Below are 21,487 nucleotides of genomic sequence, written 5' to 3'. Positions count from 1 at the left end.
TAGTATAAATGACTGTTTCTAATTGGATCAGAATACTGAAATTGTGCCATTTATGTTTTTTGCAGCACTTTTCCCTTGTTTTTTTTCAGCATCCTAAAAGTGTGGAGATAATCGAGCACATGGGGGGTTGAATGTAAATTAAATTTTTATTATCTTTTGTATTTCTCACATCAGTGGATTTTCAGCTGTATTTATCACCTGTGTTGATGCTTCATTAAAATGAATCCCCAATATGTTGTCACATTTAGTGTCAATGGAGAGAAATGTGAGTGAAAAGTGCAGGATGTGGAAAATGGTTCAGCACAGACCCATCATCACTCTCAGAAACTCTATGAAAGCACAAATTGGAAAAATCTTCCCATGTGCACATGTTCTCATTACAGTGTATCCGTGTGTGTCTGCAAGTGTGTGGAGCCGTGCCACGCTTGATTAGTCCTAATCTAGCTGGGAGTCAGGTTGCTGTGCCGGCGGCGTGTCTGTATGGAAGGCATGCAGGCTGTGGATCACAGGGATTGACCCTCTGCCTCTCAGGTTAACAGAAGCCCTGTGTGAGTGTGAACTTGTATGACTGTACATTGTGACAGGCAGTTTGACTTTTGGACCATGGGAGTGAGGACATTTTGGCCAGTCCTCACTGTCTAACGCACCTTAAAGACTGTTTGATGCTCAGCTTTAGGGTTCAGGTTAGAAGTAGGAACAGGATCTGGGTTCGGGTTTGGGTCTGGGGAATGCGAGATGTCAGTGAGCGTCCTCTCAAAGATAGCTGCACAAACATGAGTATGTGTGTCACAGTGAGCTCTTGGGTGTGAAGCTACATTTTGGAGTGTGTGAGGAAGAGCTCTGCAAGCTAAGAAGAAGTGTGTGAGAGAGTAAGGAAATGAGAGGGTGAAAAAAGAGTGAGTGTGTGTGTTTGCAAGGGGTCTAGTTGAACTTTGGCTCTGGCTGCAGCGCAGGAGAAGTCACCTCTCGTAAAACATACCCTCAGCAGGTTGTAAACATAATACCACACGCTCACAAACACACACAAACTGCAGCCTCCTATGCCAAAGAAGAAGAAGCTGATCATCCTCATTTTCCATATGCCATGAAACAGTAGGCCTTCCCTGCTCCGCGGCACCTCTGGAAAGTGTGTGTTGTCAGTGTAATGTGAACAAAACCGCAGACAACGTGCTCCCCTGCAGCAGAGCGAGCCGCGGGCTTAAGTTGTCTGTTAGTGTCTGTGTAAGTGTGTGTGTTTGGGGAGTTTTAGGATCAAACCCTCATGTCGACAGAGGCTGCACTGAGGAGACAACTGCTGACAGGTGCTTCCTGCAGCAACGCAGCAGGTGCTTCCCATTCTCACACACACACACACACACACACACACACACACACACACACACGAATACTGTGCTTGCAGGACATAATTGTGCATGTACTGACACACTCGTTGTCCCTCCCCCTCTCATTTCGCTCAGACACACACAGTTTGTATTGTTATACGTGTGCAGATGTGCGCTGTAACCCTGCACTCTTCAAGACAAACCTTTACTGGTTTGGCTGTTTTGTCCGTGCTGTTGTAACATGTCTGACTGAGTGTTCTCGTACTAAACCTTTAAATTATACATCTCCACGGTCGGCTTTCTAAAAATGAATCATTTATTATTAACTGAAATTATAATTGTTGAATTGCTCCAATTTCTTTCCTAACAAAAAGCTTGTTCAGTCTAAAAATAAAACTAATACTACAAAAAACTATTAGAATATATATCAGCATTAGTGAAAATCTGTAGGTCTTATTTGTTCTCAGATAGTTATATATTCATTTTTATCTTGAATGTCTAACCTCTGTGCAGTTTCTTCTGTTTTTACTGTATTAACTGTGTATTTGCCTTTTTTCCCAGTTTTGACCTTATGACATGGTTGGACATGAAATTGCACAAAATCCTGTTGGTTTTTAGCTTTTCTGTGAGTTTTGGTTTTTTTGGAAAAAGTGACTTACGAAAATTGATTTTCCTGATCAAACTGAATTATTTTGATACAGCTTCCTTATTTTCTCTTTTGTAAAGTGAAAACATAAAAACTTTACAATCCCAGAACTGTATAATGTGATATTGCCTAAAGACAAACCCAAACCGAACAGAGTTCTTGTTATCTTCGTGTCTTGGGGGGGGGGCCCTGTGTGTTGCTTGGGCCCTGAAAGCTTCCAGCTCTGGATCCTTGTGAGAACATTTGGACTTCATACATTAAGAGCAGAAAAACAAGCTGTCACACACACTTCCTCTCACTCGGTTTACTGTATGTTCAGTCCCACTGAGCGGTGATCAGTCAGCGAGTCTATTTTTCACTTTTTATTTTGAATCACAGGCTTCAGCACGGCCAATCGCTGACACGGCCGCTACCAAAACAACATGGCTGCTCAACAAATAGGAGCTCTTCCATCTGTCTTAATGTACCCCCTGCCACCACCAACACCGTTCCCCCTGGGCTATGACGCCATATCTCTAATGGAAACAGAAGTCATGACGATAGGACGGCCAGGTGTTTCTGAGATCCGTATCAGGGCCCATGGGTGTCGATGTGAGGATTCATGTACAGTTAGAAAATGAAGCTGAGGCCTGTTTTGGGTTCTGTGTCAGCTGTTCAATTAGGGAGCAGATTGTAGATAAAGTCACTTCCCCCAAATATTGTGAATGTCCTGCAGCTTGTGTTACTGTAGTGCATGTGAAACAGCCTAAAGCAGCAAAAGGTCAATTCTGTTAAACAAAAAAAAAAAATTAGTTCCTCTGGTACAGATGCACAATTTTATATTACTAAATAAAATAAATGAAAAAAAAATGTGTCTAATAAAATGTTTTTTGATTTTTGCTTAAATTAGTTCATAAATCACCAGCACAATATTTAGGATTTTTAAAATAATATTTAACAAATTACACTGCAGCTACATCAACTACTACAACTCAGATTAATGTTTGAGACTATCAACTGAACACTTTTACATTTAGTGGCAATTTGAAACTATTTTTATTTTGTAAAATGTTCTCGTTGAAAATGTATTTCATGAGACCTCAGAATGCAAAATCAAAATTACTGTCTCAGTCACTATTTGTAAATCATTTAAATAACATGGCCGCTCTATATTTATATATATGAGGAATACTTTTTCTAAATATGCTTACATTTGTCTCTAGCAAATGTGAGGTAGAATAATCTTAATTTCTTTAAACCTGCACAAACTTTGTATTTTAGGTCATTTTCTCTTGTTGTTGAATGTGTGTGTTTTACATACAATAGTCAAATAATAAATATGATTCAAACATTTAGGAAAATACTGACAAAAATACTGCTTAATATTTCAGTCTGAGTTTAGTCAGGCTTTAATTTTTAAAGTTTTTTTTGTAGAAAATATTAAAATTCTTATTACTAATATTTCACAGCACCAATTTTGAGATTTCCTTATTTACCACCTAATGTAGCTGCAGAACTTTGTATTATTTGTGAATTATTAAGAGTTTTGACCTTTTACCCTTGAAAAACACAGAGTTGCATGAGAAAACTTGATTATAAAATGTGTGTGTGTGTGTGTGTGTGTGTGTGTGGTTTTCTCTGGATAAAGTCTCTCCTGTTGTTCCTGAAACCAGCTAGTCATCTGTTCATTTTAATTTCTCCTTGTTTTTTCCTTCAGGACCTGGAGTCGAACACACCTGGGCAGGTGTCGTGGGCGAGACAGTTGTCTCCGTGGATTCAACCTCACCATCTGTGTGAGAGTGTGTGTGTGGCACTGCTGAGGTTTGAGTGTCGTCCTCTTTCATAGAGTGTGTGTTTGCATTGTCAGTGTCTTTGTCAGTCAGCAGGTGGGGGGGGATGTACCCAGACTGGGGCTTTGAGTGCTGGTGATGGTGGTTGCCGGGGGATTTCAGAGGGCAGCGCCCCCTCTTGTCCTGCCCCCGGAAGCCCCGGAGTTTGGGGCTCCAGTGTTCCCGCCACTGGAGGGCCAGAGTGGAGCGGTCTGCCACCAGGCGACTCTCCTCTGGGCCCCAGCCCCGCTCTCCTTCCTCTGCGCCAATCAGGAGGAAAGTCCGACCCACATTGAGGGCGGGGCAGCCACAGCTGAGGTCACGGTCGGGGACCCAGAGGGAGAGGGGGCCCCTTCGGACGCGGGAGGTGGATCCTGTGCGGAAGACGGTTTGTACTGAGATGGAGAACTGCCACCAGGGACCTGAACGCTCCATCCCTCTCACCTGCACCTTCAGCACTGAGAAGAACAGACACGTAAAATATATTTACACCAGACAACAATAGAAAAGGCTGGTTTCACTCACCAAATCATCAAATTGACAATTTACAGTTACATTATGTGCTTTGCCCGTGTACATCCACTGTCTTAGTTTGTGCATAGGAATGTTTTGCAAAATTACTGTTTTAGTAAAAGGGTTTAGGATACCAACCATAGTCCTTGAGACAATAAGTCTCCAAGTTCATCCTGACTTTGACCTGAGAAGGCTGGCAGTATGAAACACACTCCTCAGCTAGAGAGAGAGAGAGAGGGAGAGAGAGAGACAGAGAGAAAGAGAGAGAGAATGCATCAAATGAGGGGGGATCATTTCATAGCAAGCATATCAGCACATGTCTTCTCCCCTAATTACAATATGGCTGCTTCTATTTGTCATCACAGTATCCTGTGACTAACAGATGATCCGCGTCTGCAGCAGGTGGGACATTCCTCCAGCCGCCACTAGGAGGGAGTGGTTAGCTTCTGCATGCGGAGTTACAGCAGCAGCTCCCAAAAGAGCTTCAATTCAAGGACCCCTCTGTTAAAAATGTGGCAGGACTTCAGAGAAGATTTTTGTTTTGATATATGATTCTACAGAAGTGCCATAAATTTGTATTTGCCATGCATGAGAGCACAGGGTTAAAGGGAAGTGAACAAAACCTTATTTCACAACAACAACATTCACAGTCTCAAGCACACTTTTAACACTTCCTGCTTGTGACTTTCACACAGACATGCCAACATGTCGATGCACAGACGTTTGATTAGAGAAATGTTGTCGCTGAGCTTCCACTTCTTTCCTGTGATGTTCACCTGTTTATCCATCACATCACTGGAACAGATGTGAGCTTGTTTCAGTTTTCAAACAACAGAGTTGTTTGTTCTGAACATTTTAATTTCTCTCACAACAATTAGTCTAAAATTATTTTTATATCATTTGGAATTTTAGGCAATTTTTGAAACACGTCTTTTTTATCTCAGCTTCAGGAATGGAAGGATTTGTGACAGATGATGTAATCTCTGTGGGTTTCTGACTGCTAATTGGACACAACAGGCATATTGGAGACACTACCATGGTTCTAATAAATTATAATTTTAATGTTTTCTTACATTTTATTGACTAAACAAATAAATAATAAAGGATGCTGAAGAAAACAGGTGGTTGCAATGGTGAGTTGTAATCTGCTTATATGTGACTTTGGTCCCAAATGTCACAGTAAACTATTATTATTAAATGCACTTATTGAAAAGATGTAAATAAATCTACTCACCTATGCTGTACTGGGGTTGGTAGACTGGGGTCGGGGGGACCTCCTGAATTCCTGCAGACACAAACACAGTTGCAGACAGGTGACAGCAACAGATACACAGAGGAGCTGCAGCCTCCTGTACCTACACCAGCCGTCAGGTCGTTGCAGTTATGTGTGTTATGTGTGTTATGCTCAAATGCCTCCCGGTGCATGAGGCATGCCTGTGCAGAAGATAAGCAAGTGTCAATCTGACTTTGTGTGTGTGTGTGTGTGTGTGTGTGTGGTCTCTTTGTGGGCCTGAAACACACTGAAACACACACTTTAAGACACATACAGCAATAAACTTTACTTTTTAATAAGGTCAAACCATCAGTACTTGTATGGTTTTATCTCAAACATTAAACAGAGTGCAATAATGTTCACTCTCTGAATGTGTATGTGTCTGAACAGTGGATGGAAAATGAAAAAAACACTGGTCTGTACATACATTATCCAGGCCTCTTGTAAAAGTGTGTGTCTGTGTGTGTGTGTGTGTGTATCACACTCCGATCCTCTCAAACATATCCAGTCCTCTCTGACACAACTGGGCCAGTGACACCCTACACCCCCACCCAGCTGACTGCCCCCCACCTTTAAAAGACAGGATGCTGGTGTGTGTTTGTGGATGCACACGCTCTGGTGGGGTCAGCATGAGGCAAACGAGCGCACCTGTGTGCACAGAGTCGTGTTTGAAGTTTAGCGATGTCAGCAATTCCCTGTGCACTTAAACCACAACTCTACTTTGTGGATGTTTTTATTGTTTTTAAGTGTGTTTGTCCACCGTGACTGTAGCTACTCCTCAATTTATTACATGAATTAAAACAAAATCAGTTTATTTAGTTTCTGGACAGGTTAGACAGAAATCCTTAATTCTGGGAACCTCCTGATCTGCTCAAGGTGTGGATGAACTTTCCATGTGAGCTAATTTTAAGTTTTCCTTACTGCTGCGTGTCTTTTGGTGTGTCCGATAAGAGGAGGAGGTGAGGTGTCGGAGAAGATGGTGGGGGTAAGAGATGCTATACATAGCCTGACATGGTCTGGCAGTAAAAACAAACAAGGTTTTCTTTCACTCACTCCTTTCACCGGGAGAGTTATGAGCATGGGCCCTGTGTTGGGGCCTTTTGAGCCACACGACAGGTGTGAAGCTCCCTGCCGCTGGCTCCCTGTGTCACCTGATTGGGGCTTACACAGTGTCAGTGGCTGTGTAGTTGTCGGCACTCGCGCGATTAGGCGGGGAAGTACACGTGGATTAACACACACGGCTGGGGTTCGGTGCTGGCCTGGTGCGGTGGATATGAGTAGCAACAATCCACTTGATCTGACTCTGATCAGCTGGAGATGAGGTTTCTGTGTTGTGATCGGCTCATGTTAGCTCTGCTGTGGATGTCTCCTCAGATGATGAAAAGGGGGCATGCTGGGAGACTGGACCAAATTAGTCCTGACAGCAGCGGCCGCTTTCATGTTGAGCCTCTATTTGATAAAGGATTAGAGCTTTAATCCAATTAGGTTACAAGCAAAGGAGGTTGAGGGAGAAATTAAAGAGGTCACTTTGTCATGACTGACTACAAACAATTCAAAATCTGTGACTGATTTGAGTACCAGGACAGTTTTTAGATAGGACTCATAATTAATATAAAATAATGTCCTCCAACCTAAACAACAAAAAACTTTCTCCCTGGCCAGAACAACTGGGATGCCTGACTGGATCCAGTTTATCGGTAATTTCTAATGTTTGGACAATGATTGGAGAAAGTAACGGTCAGACTGTGGTAATTAAAGACAGGAAGCAGCTCTGAACAGTAACTCCTGCCAATTCTGGCTTTTCTTCTCCTAAACTTACGTATGCAGGGCCGCAGCGGGGATTTGCCCTGTTTGTATCCAGGGGCACAGCGGTTACACCTGAGGCCGGTCACCCCGTCTCGACACAGACACTGACCTGACGTCTGGTTGCACCAGCGACCCACGGCTCCCACAGGATGGCACTGACACGCTGGAAAAGACAATGAACATGTGAGAAATCTTCCTTTTTTTCTAACTAAAAACCACATTGGAATATAAATATTCTGTGAAGTCGTCACGGCATATATGTTAGCGAATGCCTTCCTGTTAAACATTTAGAGAACTAGAGGCAGCACAGCCACTCAGACCTGCTCCCCATTTGTTTCTGTTTCCTCATGTAAGAGAAAAAAATAGAAGCAAAAGATACAAAGAGAGGAAATATTGTTTTTAGTGAAATTACATGTCAGCAGAGAAGCTGTTCTGTAGGTGTCCTGATAAAAAACACAAATCCTTCCATTTGGATACCAACAGAATATGACATGGCAAACAGAAGTAGCATAAATCAGGAGCCTTTCTCTCCTTCTCTTTTTGATTATACTGTGGTGATTTCTGCCTGGATCTGGTTTACACTACCAAGCTTTTTATTTACCACTGCTATCAAAGGACAAGATCCGATGAGAGAAGACAGATGGAGAAAGGAAGCCACACTTCAGCAGCTCTATTCACACTCTAGTAATGTTTACACAAGTCCTCACAATCAGTCTAAACAACCTGACTGCAAAAAATGAGTAATTATATCACCACTGGCCTGTGAATGGTGAGATATACAGTAGTATCAGAAAGTTAAAGCTGTGAGACTGTTGTGACTGTGAATTTCTCATTGGTTCATACATCAAACGTCAGAAAATATTGGACGTTTAATCATAAACTTATTTTTCTAATTCAAAGGGAGCCCATTTAGTTTGAATATATTTGGCTTCCACAGCAGCATGCCAGTGTCACAGTCACTTAGGACATATGATCAGTTCAAAGGTCAGAGGTCATGGCAGATGCCAAATGGCAGTAATGATGGCGATACAGGTGGCAGCTTGTGTGTGTGTGTGTGTGTGTGTGTGTGTTTGTGCATACACCACTAACAGGAATAGCTGTCCACACTTACAATGTAACCAGCCCATAAACACTTCTGTTCGCTCGGACCGACACACAGTGGTCATGTAAACACACACAGAGGCTGTCAGACATAAACACTGTCTCTCACACTATGATTTGCTTTTCATCTTCCAGGAATGCACCATTAGGTTTTACAGTTACAGTACAGGCCATGCACCCAAACACAGACGTGGTGCCTTTACACCTCAAACTATTCTCTGTTCTTCCCACAGACTGTTTTATCTTGTAAACCTACAGTATTTCATAGAGCAAAACTAAGAAGCTGTGGAAAGAACTGAATTCTGCAAAGATCCTCTAAAATGGTCTGAACAAATTATGGGTAGTCCTTGGACATGGTGATATTTTGTACAAACCACTGTCTTCAACTGGTATCATTCAGGCTGTGTTTAAATGGAGGAAAGTGCTTATTATGGTGTTTGGTATCAATGTGTGCACCATGTCTGAGGTGATACAGAAAAAAATCTTTGCCACATGTGTTCGAGGTTCAGGCCACAGGACCATCTCCAAGCAGCTTGATGTTCCTGTGACCACAGTTGTTAATATCATTAGGAAGTTGAAGCCAAACTGCTTGGACGTAGCTGCAGGAGGAAAACTGACCCCAGATTGAACAGAAAGATAGTTCAGATAGTGAAGAACTTGCACCATATGTGTTTTTTTCTGAATGAAAGTGAACTTGAGGTTTTGTGCAGGGCAAAATAAAATGGAGGTATTCTGAAGAGAAACATGTTGTCCAGAGTCAGAGAGCTCTGTCTCCGTCACAACTCAGGGCTTCTCCAGCAAGATGACTAAAACATATATCTAACCGCACCAAGAATGGATGAGAAGAAAAAACTAGACCTGTTAGATGCAGCCTTCTGCAGGTCCTGATCTTTATCCAAATTCAGCATCTTTGGATGCTAAAGAGCTGACATTCACTTAAGGACCCAGGTTGCTGACAAAATAGTGGAGGGATGACCACAGCAGAAATTTGGTGATATTAGTCTGAAGTTGTTAGTAGGCAGGGTTTGGGTTAGGGTTACTGTAAACTTTAAGGCACCCAATATTTTTCCAAAAGCATTTCCATTTGTTTTGTTATTAAAATAAAAATAACATAACATCAAAAACAAAAGTATCATTTTTAGTTTAAGCTTATGCCAGAAAATTTTTCTGAGATTTTTTGTTATTCAGTGGAAAGGTAGCAAAACCTTTAGCCAAGTCTTTATGCGCAAATACACAACACACACACACATCTAGTGACTGACGTTGGCAGGCCTGGCGGTGGTTCAGGGCTTTGTTGTGGTCGCGGGTGTATCCGTTCTGACAGTACTGGCAGTGGCGTCCGGCCGTGTGGTGGCGACACTTCTGACACACACCTCCGCTGCGCCGGCCCGATTGCTGAAACACCTCCATGCTGAAGCGGCACTTGTTTGAATGACCATTACACTCACAGGCTGGGTAAGGAAAAAACATAGTAAATAGCCAAGAACATAAAGATCTCATTTCTGAGGTGGGAAAAATAAGAGAAATTCTCACACATTCAAAAATGTGTAATATTTGTAATTGGAATAACTAATACACTGAGATTTAGTATTAGCTCACAATGTCATAGACTATATATAAGGTCAGAATTTGAACTGAGATAAATACATTTTTATTCACAGTATATTAGGTGCATTAGTTTAGATTTGATTTTCTTGTGTGTTCTGCAAGAAGAGGAAAATAAATTAATAAATATAATTTATATATATATATATATATATATATATATATATATATATATATACACACTCACACAGTCAAGTTGTGTAAGTGTTGTATTGTGCTGTTTATTAGTGATCTTTAAATATTGCATCCTAATGTGATTTTTTTAATGTGGTTTCAGGACTCACCAACACAGGGGTTTGGATGCGTGGGTGTAGCTCGGTGCCACGGTCTGTCAAAGTAGAAATCCTCACACACATCACAGTCTGGCCCTGCCGTGTGATGCTCGCACACACACACTGCTCGGCCGGTGTCATCACGGCGGCACTTGGATGCGTGTCCGTTACATTTACACCTGCCTCCGACCTGCAGGTCCGAGAGCGCCAGAGGAGCTCGGAAAGGAGAGGCTGGAGCCATCTGCAGATTCCTGAGACTTTGTCTCATGTTGAGATTATTGTTCCTCCTCTTCCTCAGTTCCCGCCCTTTGTTGCTCCTATTTCGCCCTTCAACTGTCCAATTACAGCCTCCATTAGGGCAAGGCAGCCAATGATTGTTCTCCTTCTTGCGACCCCTCCCTCTGCCTTTCCCGCCTTTCTTTGAAGAAACAAGTGTTTCTGTGCCAAAATGATCCCCCCCTTCCTCGCTGGTCACGTTGTGTCCATCTTTGTCTTGACCTGACCCTTTATAATGACCCTTCCTGCCATATTTGTCAGTTTTCTCCCCTTTGTTCCTCACTCTGATATCAGAGTTTTTAGTTTCCCTGTCAAAAAATGAAAGTGTATTATCTGTGTTTAACTTGTTGACCTGATCTCCATTACGGCCCTTGTAGCCCGATCTCCACCTCAAAAGTCCGGCCACTGTGTCATCTTCTGCACCACCATGCCATCGTACTTCTTTTGCCTTATCCACCTTGGTGTCTTTGGACACCTGGTGGAAAACCACACGGATGTCTGTGGCGGTCACCCAGTCTTGGAGGGTGGGGCTATAGTCAAAATCAGGAGAGGATGGTCGTCCGTCCAGCGTGGAGAAGGCCAGCACCATGCCACCCCTCTGCTTTTGCAAGGGGCGAGGGTCTGAGCAGAGGGGCTCAGTCTCTTGATGTCTGGTTTGAGCCACAGTTTGGGAGGGGAGCCCAAATTTGCCGAGGCAGTCACTGGAGTAGTGCTGCATCGGCCTCCAGGTGCGCCCGTAGTCCATCGACTTGAGGATGGAGATGGAGATGGGGTCCGATGGCTCTCCCTGGTAGCAGAACTGTAAACTTATATAGGTGATCTCAAAGCGGCGACCCAGTGGTAGAGTAAGGACCCATTCCCCGGTGTCAGGACTTCTGGGAGCTATCCAGCAGGTGAGGTTGTGAGGGTTATGGAGGTCTGTCAATGCTGTGATGTTTGTGTCGTAGTCAGGTGCTTTTTGAGAGAAGCTAGCATTAACTGGGACTCCATAGGCGGCATTGATGAACTCTGAGAGGCAGTGTCGTGGGCGGCCATCTAGGTAATAGCAGGGGTCATGAGGGGAAGTCCAGCTCAATGGAGTAAGGGAAGGGGAGACAAGGGATGGGGGGAGGAAAAGGAGCAGTAGAAGGAAAACAGGGAAGAGGGAGGGGTAAGGGGGAGGGGAAAAGGGTAGGAACATCATGTCATCCAGCCTGTGGATGGAAAAAAAGATGATTTTCAGGAGAAAAACATAAATCATAAAAGAAAAAAAAACATTTACTGATTGATTTATATGAAACAAAGAAGGAAATTTAAGAATAACCACCTGTGCCTTTATTGAAAACACACAATACCAGCTCAGTGCATCACATCAACTGCACCTTGTTGGCTTTTGGTAGATTCCAATAAAGATCTCATCTCGTAAAAATGTAATCTCTGATCTTTACAGTAGAGTTGGCCACCGGTTTGAACCCATGATTTTCAAAGCCTTTAGGAACAGAACTGTCTTAAAACTCCCCTCAACCCCGAAAAAGGAGCGGATGAGTGTGGGTGAAGAAGGGCACACACCTATCGAGTCTGTCTGAGATGACAAAAAAAACATACCCGACAGCTGGGGCTAAACCGTGAGCTGGGCGACATCCATCACATTTATGGCCCTCCTTTGCAAATCACTTTATCGTTGGTTAGTGCTGCAGGCGAGTGAGGGGGGTGAGCAGGAGTGATGTGAAATGTTATTGGGCAAAAAAAAAAGGGGGTATGAGAAAACCAACTGAGAGAAAAAAGGGGAGGGAAGGAGAGGATTAGGAGATTAGTGTTTGGGATAGAAAGAAATGATTTATAGATCAAAATGTGTGTTCGAATTGAGCTCCTACATGGATACTTCCGTGGTAAAGACAAACACAGACTTGTGTACGGCTGCAGTGTGAACAAATCCCTTCCTGTCTCTTGCAACTGGTGATGAGAGTAATTTATTCCTCTGTCAAGATTTGATACCCACAAGTGTTAATTTTGGCATGTGGACAGAATGAACAGTGATTCTACTTTTTCCGGAACTGGTGATTTATTGTTTTTATCTGTCACACAAAGCCCTGGAGCACATTCCCAACCAGCACTTATTACTTGCAAAGAAAGTTCAACACTTTCCACTTTCACTTTTGGGTCATTCTGGGTTGTTTCCAGTCATTATCTCATTACTATTGTTATTCATCATCTGTATCATTATTACCTGCTTTCCATATTTTCAAATCACTTTCCTGTTGCTCTTCCATCTCCCTGCCCATCTATCACCTGCCCCCTTCATTCTGTTCTGGGAATATTCTTAACTGCTGCAAGATTGATGATGTCCTAACAAGCGTTTGACACTGACAGCAAAGTCAGCAGGGCTGCATAAACCAAACCCATAGGAGAGGACGGGGCCGAGAGCCTCTTAGGCCTCGTCATCCTGCTCAATTAGCCAACGACCGAAATATGAAGCTTCCCTCAGGGACCACACAGCTCCGAGGGGCCTGCGTAGAGGCCATGGCACTTCCTCGGCTGCCTCGGACACACTGCTCCTCTCCTGACTTCCAAAACAAAAGACAGTCTAGCAAGTGGATCAGCTAAATCCCATTGAGGACAAAAGGGAAGATCAGGCATGTGAGAGTGAATCTGCTTCATGAAATTGTTACAGGAAACGCTACAAGCAACGTGTGCAGTGATGAGAGATCTGACTGTGACCCTAGTGCCATCAAGCCACATTCCTGGGGTCCAGAATTCCTCGGCTGCCCATTCCTGACGTGTCGAGACATGCCCCATGGGAACCCGAACGCACCGATAAAAAGCAGGACTTATAAGCCGATCGGTTGATTAATTAGGTCTCTGGTTTCAAATGGTGTCGATGTCTTGAATATGTAGGAAGGAAAGACAGTGTCAAAGGGGATTATGGGCAGGGAAAGGGTTTTTAGAGGCTTGAGGGACGTAGGAGAGCATTGAGCGTCTACTGAAGAATTCTGGATGGGAAATGACGAGTGAGCGTAGGCGGGTGGGGGTTCAGGATTGGGGGTGGGTGGAACACACAAGGCTGGAGGAGAAAGAGGGAGCTTGTTTAACATTCCCATGACATGCCCTTGCTCTTGTCTTTGTCACATTACATGACTAATTAAACATCGGCCCATTACAACCGCTTTGATAAATGGATGCTCCTCTGAGAGAGGCCCCTGAGGTTTGTAATGTGCCCCAGACTCTATCTCTCTTCTTCCAAAGCCAGATCATCTGTCTGGCACCGCCACCGTAACCCACCGGATATGGTATATGGTTTCAGCAGGTTTTCTCTGCTGCTTTCCATAAATTCACACAGCTGAGGTGTTGGTAGAACATGTTAAAGATGAGCAGCATTCTCTGGTGAGAAGAAAATGCAACAACTGTAAAAGGGGAATTGCTTTGCCAATGAATGTTGTTTGCGAATAGCAGTTCCACTCCAAGTATCCTAAAATTGAAGACTAAATAACAAAAAAAAAAAAAAAATCCTTTAAAATACATTTTGGAGACATTAAGTATCAGTGAAAAAGTTTTGAAATAACTTGGCAGCTCCGTCCTGCAAAAGGCTTATACAGCCAAATAGTGGTATGATGAGATCAACAACATCTCCGGCGGGTGATCTTTAAAAGCAGCTATGCTTGGCTGGCAAGGGGCTGGAAAAATACTTGCTGACAACCTGGAGGCATGTTTACAGCATAGTCGTACAGAGCACAGCAAGGAGACCACCGCTTATGTTTGTGCTTAAAGCCAGAGCAACAAAATGTAATTTATATTTACTTTGTTATGGTACTCCACCTCATGCGTTATGCATTTTGCAGAAATGCAATTAAAGTGCCTGGAACTGAAATGTTCAGGACATCAGGAGGAGAAGGGAAAAACAGTCCTTTTATTATTACCTATAATGTAATAGAATCCTAATAACATTTGTCCACTGCATCCTGGAAGTTTTTATATTTTTATCTGAAATATGTGAATAGATTTAATCTGTTTTATACATTGATCACCACAAAAATACCCAAGAAAACAAATATATAAGAAAGAAGTGTTTACACCTGTTTTTAGTATTGTATTTGTAGCAGTATGGTGAATTTGTAGGGTAATAAAATAAGAATAATGGTCTGTTTATAGAAGATACAAGGGGAGGCACGAAGATCTTTTCATTACAGGCATGAAGCTTTGTGGCCTTGTGGTCTCCGATGTGGATTTCATTTTTGAGGTTTCCGCCTATTTCTGCAAGTTATGATTTTATGATCTTGTGCTGCATGTGTCCTCTTTTTTAATGCCTGGTGCAAGACTCCAAGGGAAAGAGGCAAGAAACACAAAGCTAGAGTAAAAGATGATTATTTGCAACATGGGTATTTAGCAGCATTTTGACCCAGCTATGTAAATTTTTGCAGCTTAATTCTAGGAAATAAGCAGCAGTTTATTGCAGTGAAGTGGAGAAACCTCTGGAGGTTGTGTGGGATTCTCTCCTGCTACCTGTTAACTCTCCTTTTCCTGTTCACATGTTCGAGCTGTGGGCCTGTCTACATCTGGATCTGGTGAGCAGATGAGCTGGATTTGGGCTGTCACACATATTTTAACAGTCCTGGTCATGGGCAGCAGCCATGAACAGAGCAAAACACAGACAAATATTTTAATGTCAATTTGTTTTGCTACTTTGTGATAAGTTTCAAAAGACTGAATTGTGGTTTGTGTAAATAAACACAAGGCCGTGCAGTTTAAAGAGGCAGTTTTATATCAGGACGTTAGTCGCCGGGAAGATTTCCCAGGGTTCTACGTTGCAGCTCGGCTCCAAGACACGGAGCCTTTAAATAAATATGATCAATTATATAAGCTCTCCCTTATAGCCTACAAGTCTGAAGCTGAACCAAGGCACCTGTTGGCGCATGTTACCATGCTGGCACCTTTGTTAATTTGCAATTGTCCTCAGCTGGTCAGAAATACAACACTGGCCTCTGGGTGAGAAGAGAGAGGCTACGTATGCAGTCTGTATTCCCAAACTGCATTCCTGCCTGCACAGTTGAAGCCCATGTGTGTGTTATTCCACACGGAGCAGATTCCAGAAGTTCTGTTTTAGGTGTAATAATCTAATTTTAGTGGGGCAGCCCGGGAGGTAGAAGCAACAGACAGCACAAAATGGATTATCACTCCTTGTATCTTTAGCTAAAGGCCTCCGTCCTGTTTGCACCTCCAACAAACAGCCAATCCGGTGGGTTTGCAGGACCCCCCACAGGTCAGCTGTACCTCCACAGGCACTTGGAGGGTGCCTTCACCTCTGCATTGACCCAAGAGTCCTGCTTAATTCGTTTTTGAATAAGAAAACACATGTCACCCACTTGATATGTAAGTTTCCTGTCAATTCTTCCCCCTCCTCCTTTACAGCCTCATACAAGTTGGCAAGAGGCTTTCCATACAGCTCCAGCTTCACATGTTGATATTGAAAAACAGATGGAAATGAAATCATTCTGATTCTATGTTGCAGTCACGCCAAAGACAACCTCGGGCATGTTGGAAATAAAAGTAAGGCCTCTTGTAATTGCGTGTCAGTGAAATCCACACGGTGTCATACAGCAGATTAATAATGAAGAGCAGACGCTGAAACAAAACAGCACAAAAACAAATAAAAGCAGCCATTGATTTTGCCAACTGATTACTATTAAAAATGAGTATAGGATTATTGGAAATAATACACATCAGCTTCTTCAGGTTTATTTAGGGTGTAAGTAAAAACGCACTAATATATAAAAGGAAGACTGATATGTCCATTAGGAGAAACACGGTATATTTTCTCTTGGATAGAAGAGCAACAAGGGATTTTAGGAAAACTAATTAACCACAGACGACTTTAAAAGGCAAACAGCCCGCAGTCCCAGCAGGTTGTGGGTGCAGCATAAAATTGACCTGAGAATAATGATTCACTTGCCACGGTTCATTAAACATAAATGTTTATCATATTTGGTCTGATTATTCTGGCAAGACCGACCAGTGAAGCCCGGAGCCCAATTACATCAGACCTGCACAGCTAATTGCACTTGTTAGGCAGAAATAGGCTGCAGTCAATTAGCTTTATCTTCCAGAGCGCAACAATAATATTTACAATGGGAGGCTATCACGGTCTGATCAAACAACGTAATTAAGATTTTTTTTTTTTTTTTTTTACGATCGTATGCGTCTGGCATTAAAGTGGAATTAATCCAATACAGTCCAGCCTATCTAATTAAAAGAATCCTGCTGTTGCTGAGTTCAGTTTAGATTTTATGTTTTCATATTACAGTTTTTATTTGATTTGACAAAGGGACACAAGGGCACAGATTTAACACGTATGCGTAAAATTTCTTATACTTATTTAATAACTAATAAAGGTAGGATCTCACCGGCGGCGACATGTTTGGAAAGTTATTGAAATTGACAGTTTATAAGGAAATTCAGTCCAAGTTGTTAAAGCAAAAATCTTTGGATTTATGTTTTGTATGGGATATAGTTCGTAAACATAAAACCGTCTTATTTTCTAAATCTAACTAATGAAACGCATCAATATGACATAGAGTTTAATGCATTTTAATACTCTAAGTGTTTGTAACCTAAATATTTCTATGAAAAGTTTTATATTAAATAAGGAAAAAGAATAAAGTCAACACACGCCTGTGAGCTGAATTTAAAAGAAAGATTAAGCTGAATAGCAACCGCAGGCAAAATGTCAGGAGAGGGTTTGGTGAATTAATTAGACCACTAAACACAAGTTCATGCAAAATGCGCCTCGAAGTAATTTCATGGAAGAGTTTGCGCTTAAATTTCCGTCTGACATTTGGATTCTGTCAGCGGCAAAAGGGAAAACACAGGATCAGACTTTCTGTGACGCTTCTCTTTACGCGCGACTTCATCTGAGATGAAACTCTGCAAACACCTCAAGAATCACAGAGTCTGAAACATTTCGACAAAAATGACTAAATAAATCACTGGCGCTCACCATGTGCGTCCCAGTGATTCTCCTCCTCACTTCTTCTGCTCCCGCGGATCCTCCTGATCATGAAGAGAAGCGCAGCAAGTGTCCGGACATTCAGCTCCAAGCTCGTCTGCAGAGGAGCGCAGCAGAAGACAAACTAACCGAGAGGGGGCAACACACCGGGAACTGGAGGGGGAGGCGTGGAGGGGGTGAGCAAATTAACGGGATCAGATGGGGAGGTGTCTCTCCTTATAGTAACTGAACTGAGCCAGAAGCGCCCACCTCGACCAGAGTCACATCCTGTTGGACGCACTGCGCGTTTCTGCCGAACCGGCTCACATGGCAAATATACAGTATATCCATCCAGCTCAGACAGGGACGTTTTTTAGTCTCAAACTGAGTCTGACCAGGCTGCTAACATTTTATAGTTCAATGTTTAGTTGATTTCAGGTTTTCTGTGTTTCCTTTGGATAATCTACATGTTGACACTTTAACTTCATCTAAACTAGCGTGTCTTTTGTCAAATTCAGCTTTTGTCTAGAAATATTACTTAATAATATGCTGCGCGTGCCTGTGCAGCTTTTTTCTGAAGCTCAGTCTGATTTAAACACTCAGATTAAAACTAATTACAATCACTGCAAAGCACAAAAAGTCCAGTGGTGCTCTATGGTAGGTGCCATCAGATATTGATTATTGGCTTCACAAATGTCTTTTTTTTATTCGTTCATGTCTTTTATAGGTTACAGCCCAACTCCACCACATCCTAAAGGTAAACATTTGACTTTTTACTCCAAAATCTTTCAGTGATGTACTTAGGACTTAAGAGTTTACAGATAAAGCATATTAACCCTGTGTAAAAAGTGACGCATGCAGAGACTATTACTTTTACTTTAATACTGTATCCTCATGTAATCCCTGTAAGGATAATACATTTAAATGCATTCCACAAGTGACACCTCTGCTTTTAATATTCGTTGGACTCTGTTTTTATAATGTGGTATTTCAATGTACACTTACATAATGAATCTTAAATCCAACAGTGTCAGCTTGTAAAATATGCAGCAGTTATGTATTAAAGTACCCGACAGCATAGAAATACCCGTGTTCGTCAACTGTAACATTTAATTAATGACATTACATTACATTTTTTTCTGTAAATACTTACTGTACTTCTGTATTCACTTAAAGGCATTAAAAAGTATTTCTCTGTAACGTTAAATATTTGGGAGTAAATAAACAAAAAGGAATTTTGGAACGTCTCATTTATTAAAAGTTTAATTTAACACAGCTCATCTGTTTGATTAGGACATAAAGAATCAACACACTCACTACTGTCAGATTTGGATTCAAGTCTTGCATGAAAAGTACCACAACTCAGCTTTTCCCAACAGAACTCCATACACAAAAACCTATAATACAAAATAAAATACAAAAATCTGTCAATTGAAATAACTAGAACTGTTCCAACTTAAAAATGTGACCTGTGTGTTTATGCAGGGTCCCAACAGTTACAGGTTTTAGGGCCTAAAGGATCTGAATACAGGTTAATAATCTGGTTGGTATGCATCAGAGACAAGTTTTTTTATTTTTTACAGTGGAAGTTTTTAAACCTCTTTTTAAAAATAAAACTAGGATTTTAAGAGATAGTTCAACTTTTCATTGTTTTTTACACTTTTCACCTTCCATCTTTTTACCACTAGCAAGCAAACTGAGGACAAATAGCAAAGTCAGTTGCTGTAGTCTTATCTCGTGTCATCGAGGCAAAGCTCTCAGCCTCCACTTTGTGCCAATTATCCCTCAGCGGAATAGGAAAAATGGTTGAAGTTAATTGGTTGGAGTCGATCGTTCTCAGATGTGAAGCAAAACTGATACAGATGGAAATATGAGAAAGAGAATCGAGGTGGAGGGTGGAGGGCGGGAAGACGCTTGATTGGAGAAGAGGAAACTTTCCCAGAGAAAGCCATAAAACTGATTGATGACTTCCCCCGAGGAATGTTTCCCCAGGTGTGCTTTGTGTGTATGTGTGTTTGAGTGTGTGTGTGTTTGTGTGTTACTTACAATGCACTTCAGAAATGCTATCCTTGGACGCAGGACAAGTGCAATAAAGTAAATTGAGGGACAAAATAGCAGGTTTATGCTTCAATATTGTGCTTTGGCAGCATGAATGCAAGGGCACAAGAAATTCTAGCAAGCTGACATGGAGTTGGGGATATACTGGTGCAATTTAATGAGTCATTTGAATAACACAAATATGAACTGATAACAGAAACCATCCGTAAATGTTACATTGTTTAATAAAACATGTCAGGTGGTCCTTAACAGGTGCTTTGCGCTGCCAAAGTTTGCACCCTGCAGCTACGAGTGTGCTAAGCGATCCAAATCATAATAAACAAAATACCATGGAGGTATAATTATAAAAATCAACTTTAGGCCACCATGACAGAATAAAAGCAGATTTCACAATACAAGAGTGTCTGTTTGATGGATTAACCAAGTTTAAAAGTTTTAAAGAGTTACTGTATTGTATTGGAGTCTGAGTTCATGACCAGAAATTAGCTTGATGATGCAAGATAAGGAAAATATATGTATGTTCATTTGCAGTCTACATTTGGAGCAAAAAAATCAGCAATAATGCTCAAGTGAAAAATGAAAATTGGACAATGGTGGCAACACATTTTGTGGGCAGAATTAACTCCATAATGAAAAACTTGACAGAAAAGGTCTAGATAAAAGTCAACTTCCCAGGTTTAATGAAAATCTGTGGAAAATGATCAAGACAGTTTCAACAGAAAGAACAGTAATAAAATCTAGATCTGAGATTAGCTAAATCTCATTCTCAATGTAATAAATGAGATGAATAGTATCATCATATTAATTGAGAAGGATATTAACCTCATAAAGAAGATCCCACTTTGTATGCGATAAAGGAAATCATATTGCTGGCAATCGGTGTACCTCAAGGATCAATATTAGTCCTTCTACTGTTTAGTTTGCATATATTATTCAGTGCCACATGCAGAAATGTACTCGGATGACACTGTTGTATACACAGATATATTAAAAAAAGCCAGCAGTTGTAAAGTTAACAAGTGATTGCACATGTTATCGCATGAATACTGAATAGTGTATATTTTTCTCTAAAACCAGTATAAATAAATATATAAATTTATATATAATAAATTCTCTAATTCTCCAATCTTTATAATATTGTTTTATTTATACATACCATCTTTCCATATGTCCTATTAAAGTTTACATTAGAAACAAACAAAGCATTATTCTTTTTTTATTATTCAAAATATTATCTTCACTGGTAACTATGATGAAGGGTTTTGGCTGTTAAATGTGGCTGGCAAAAAGAAGAGAGCAGAGAATAAATTCTGGTTGCCTTGAATCCAATGTTTTTGTTTTTGCATGTTTTTCTCACTTTTGTCTCTGGCACAAGTGTTGACAGGTGCTGGATGGAGATGGGGGAGCACACTGCCGTTCAGCAGTGGAGCAAATTTCACCAATAAACAGTAAGTTCACCCGCTGCGTTCAAGGATCAGTGTATAAATATACCTTTTGCATGTGTTGTTATAACAGTACCTTCTCCTGAAAGGGGAACAGGTGGATGATGAACTGCTGGAATTCCAGAAATTTTCCACTGGGTCAAGCATTTATTACCATGGAGCTTCCTGGAGGCCTCAGGGTCTAAGATAGTGTCCACAGACCTTTTGTTGCATGTAAATCCATCTCTGCTGTATCTTTCCCCTCGTTTCCTCTCACATCCCGACTGTCAGCTGTCTAATAAAGGCAGAAATACTTAAGAGTCGAGCATTTGCCTTCGTGGCTGAGACGTGGCAGAATAAATGCAAAGCGCTAGAACTCCAGATCTAGTTTTACAACCTAGATTAACCTTCTGTTTCAGCCGTGTAAGTGT

The 21,487-nt window shown here is 41.6% G+C and overlaps 1 protein-coding gene across 1 annotated transcript; it reads right to left on the bottom strand.

Annotated features, from left to right (window-relative positions):
• Positions 1 to 68: 68 nt before the first annotated feature.
• ntn5 (netrin 5) lies at positions 69 to 17,756 on the bottom strand. The gene is made up of 7 exons (XM_026319087.2): positions 17,590 to 17,756; positions 10,359 to 11,815; positions 9,732 to 9,920; positions 7,382 to 7,531; positions 5,524 to 5,574; positions 4,428 to 4,508; positions 69 to 4,234 (listed from the first exon to the last, which is right to left on the bottom strand). Exons 2-7 carry the CDS (start codon positions 11,803 to 11,805, stop codon positions 3,633 to 3,635), a joined length of 2,520 nt encoding a protein of 839 aa, XP_026174872.1. The 5' UTR covers positions 11,806 to 11,815; positions 17,590 to 17,756; the 3' UTR covers positions 69 to 3,632.
• Positions 17,757 to 21,487: the final 3,731 nt, after the last annotated feature.

Source organism: Mastacembelus armatus, chromosome 18 (genome assembly GCF_900324485.2).
Source record: "Mastacembelus armatus chromosome 18, fMasArm1.2, whole genome shotgun sequence".
NCBI classification, from domain to species: Eukaryota; Metazoa; Chordata; class Actinopteri; order Synbranchiformes; family Mastacembelidae; genus Mastacembelus; species Mastacembelus armatus.
This window is presented reverse-complemented; position numbering and strand designations above follow the sequence as displayed.

Excerpts from the sequence above, each read along its gene's own strand:
- ntn5 (XM_026319087.2), bottom strand. The coding sequence starts at position 11,805 with ATGATGTTCCTACCCTTTTCCCCTCCCCCTTACCCCTCCCTCTTCCCT. Across the intron at positions 9,921-10,358 it reads GCATCCAAACCCCTGTGTTG|CCTGTGAGTGTAATGGTCAT; the intron begins GTGAGTCCTGAA and ends TTCCTTACCCAG. Across the intron at positions 4,509-5,523 it reads CCAACCCCAGTACAGCATAG|CTGAGGAGTGTGTTTCATAC; the intron begins GTGAGTAGATTT and ends CTCTCTCTCTAG.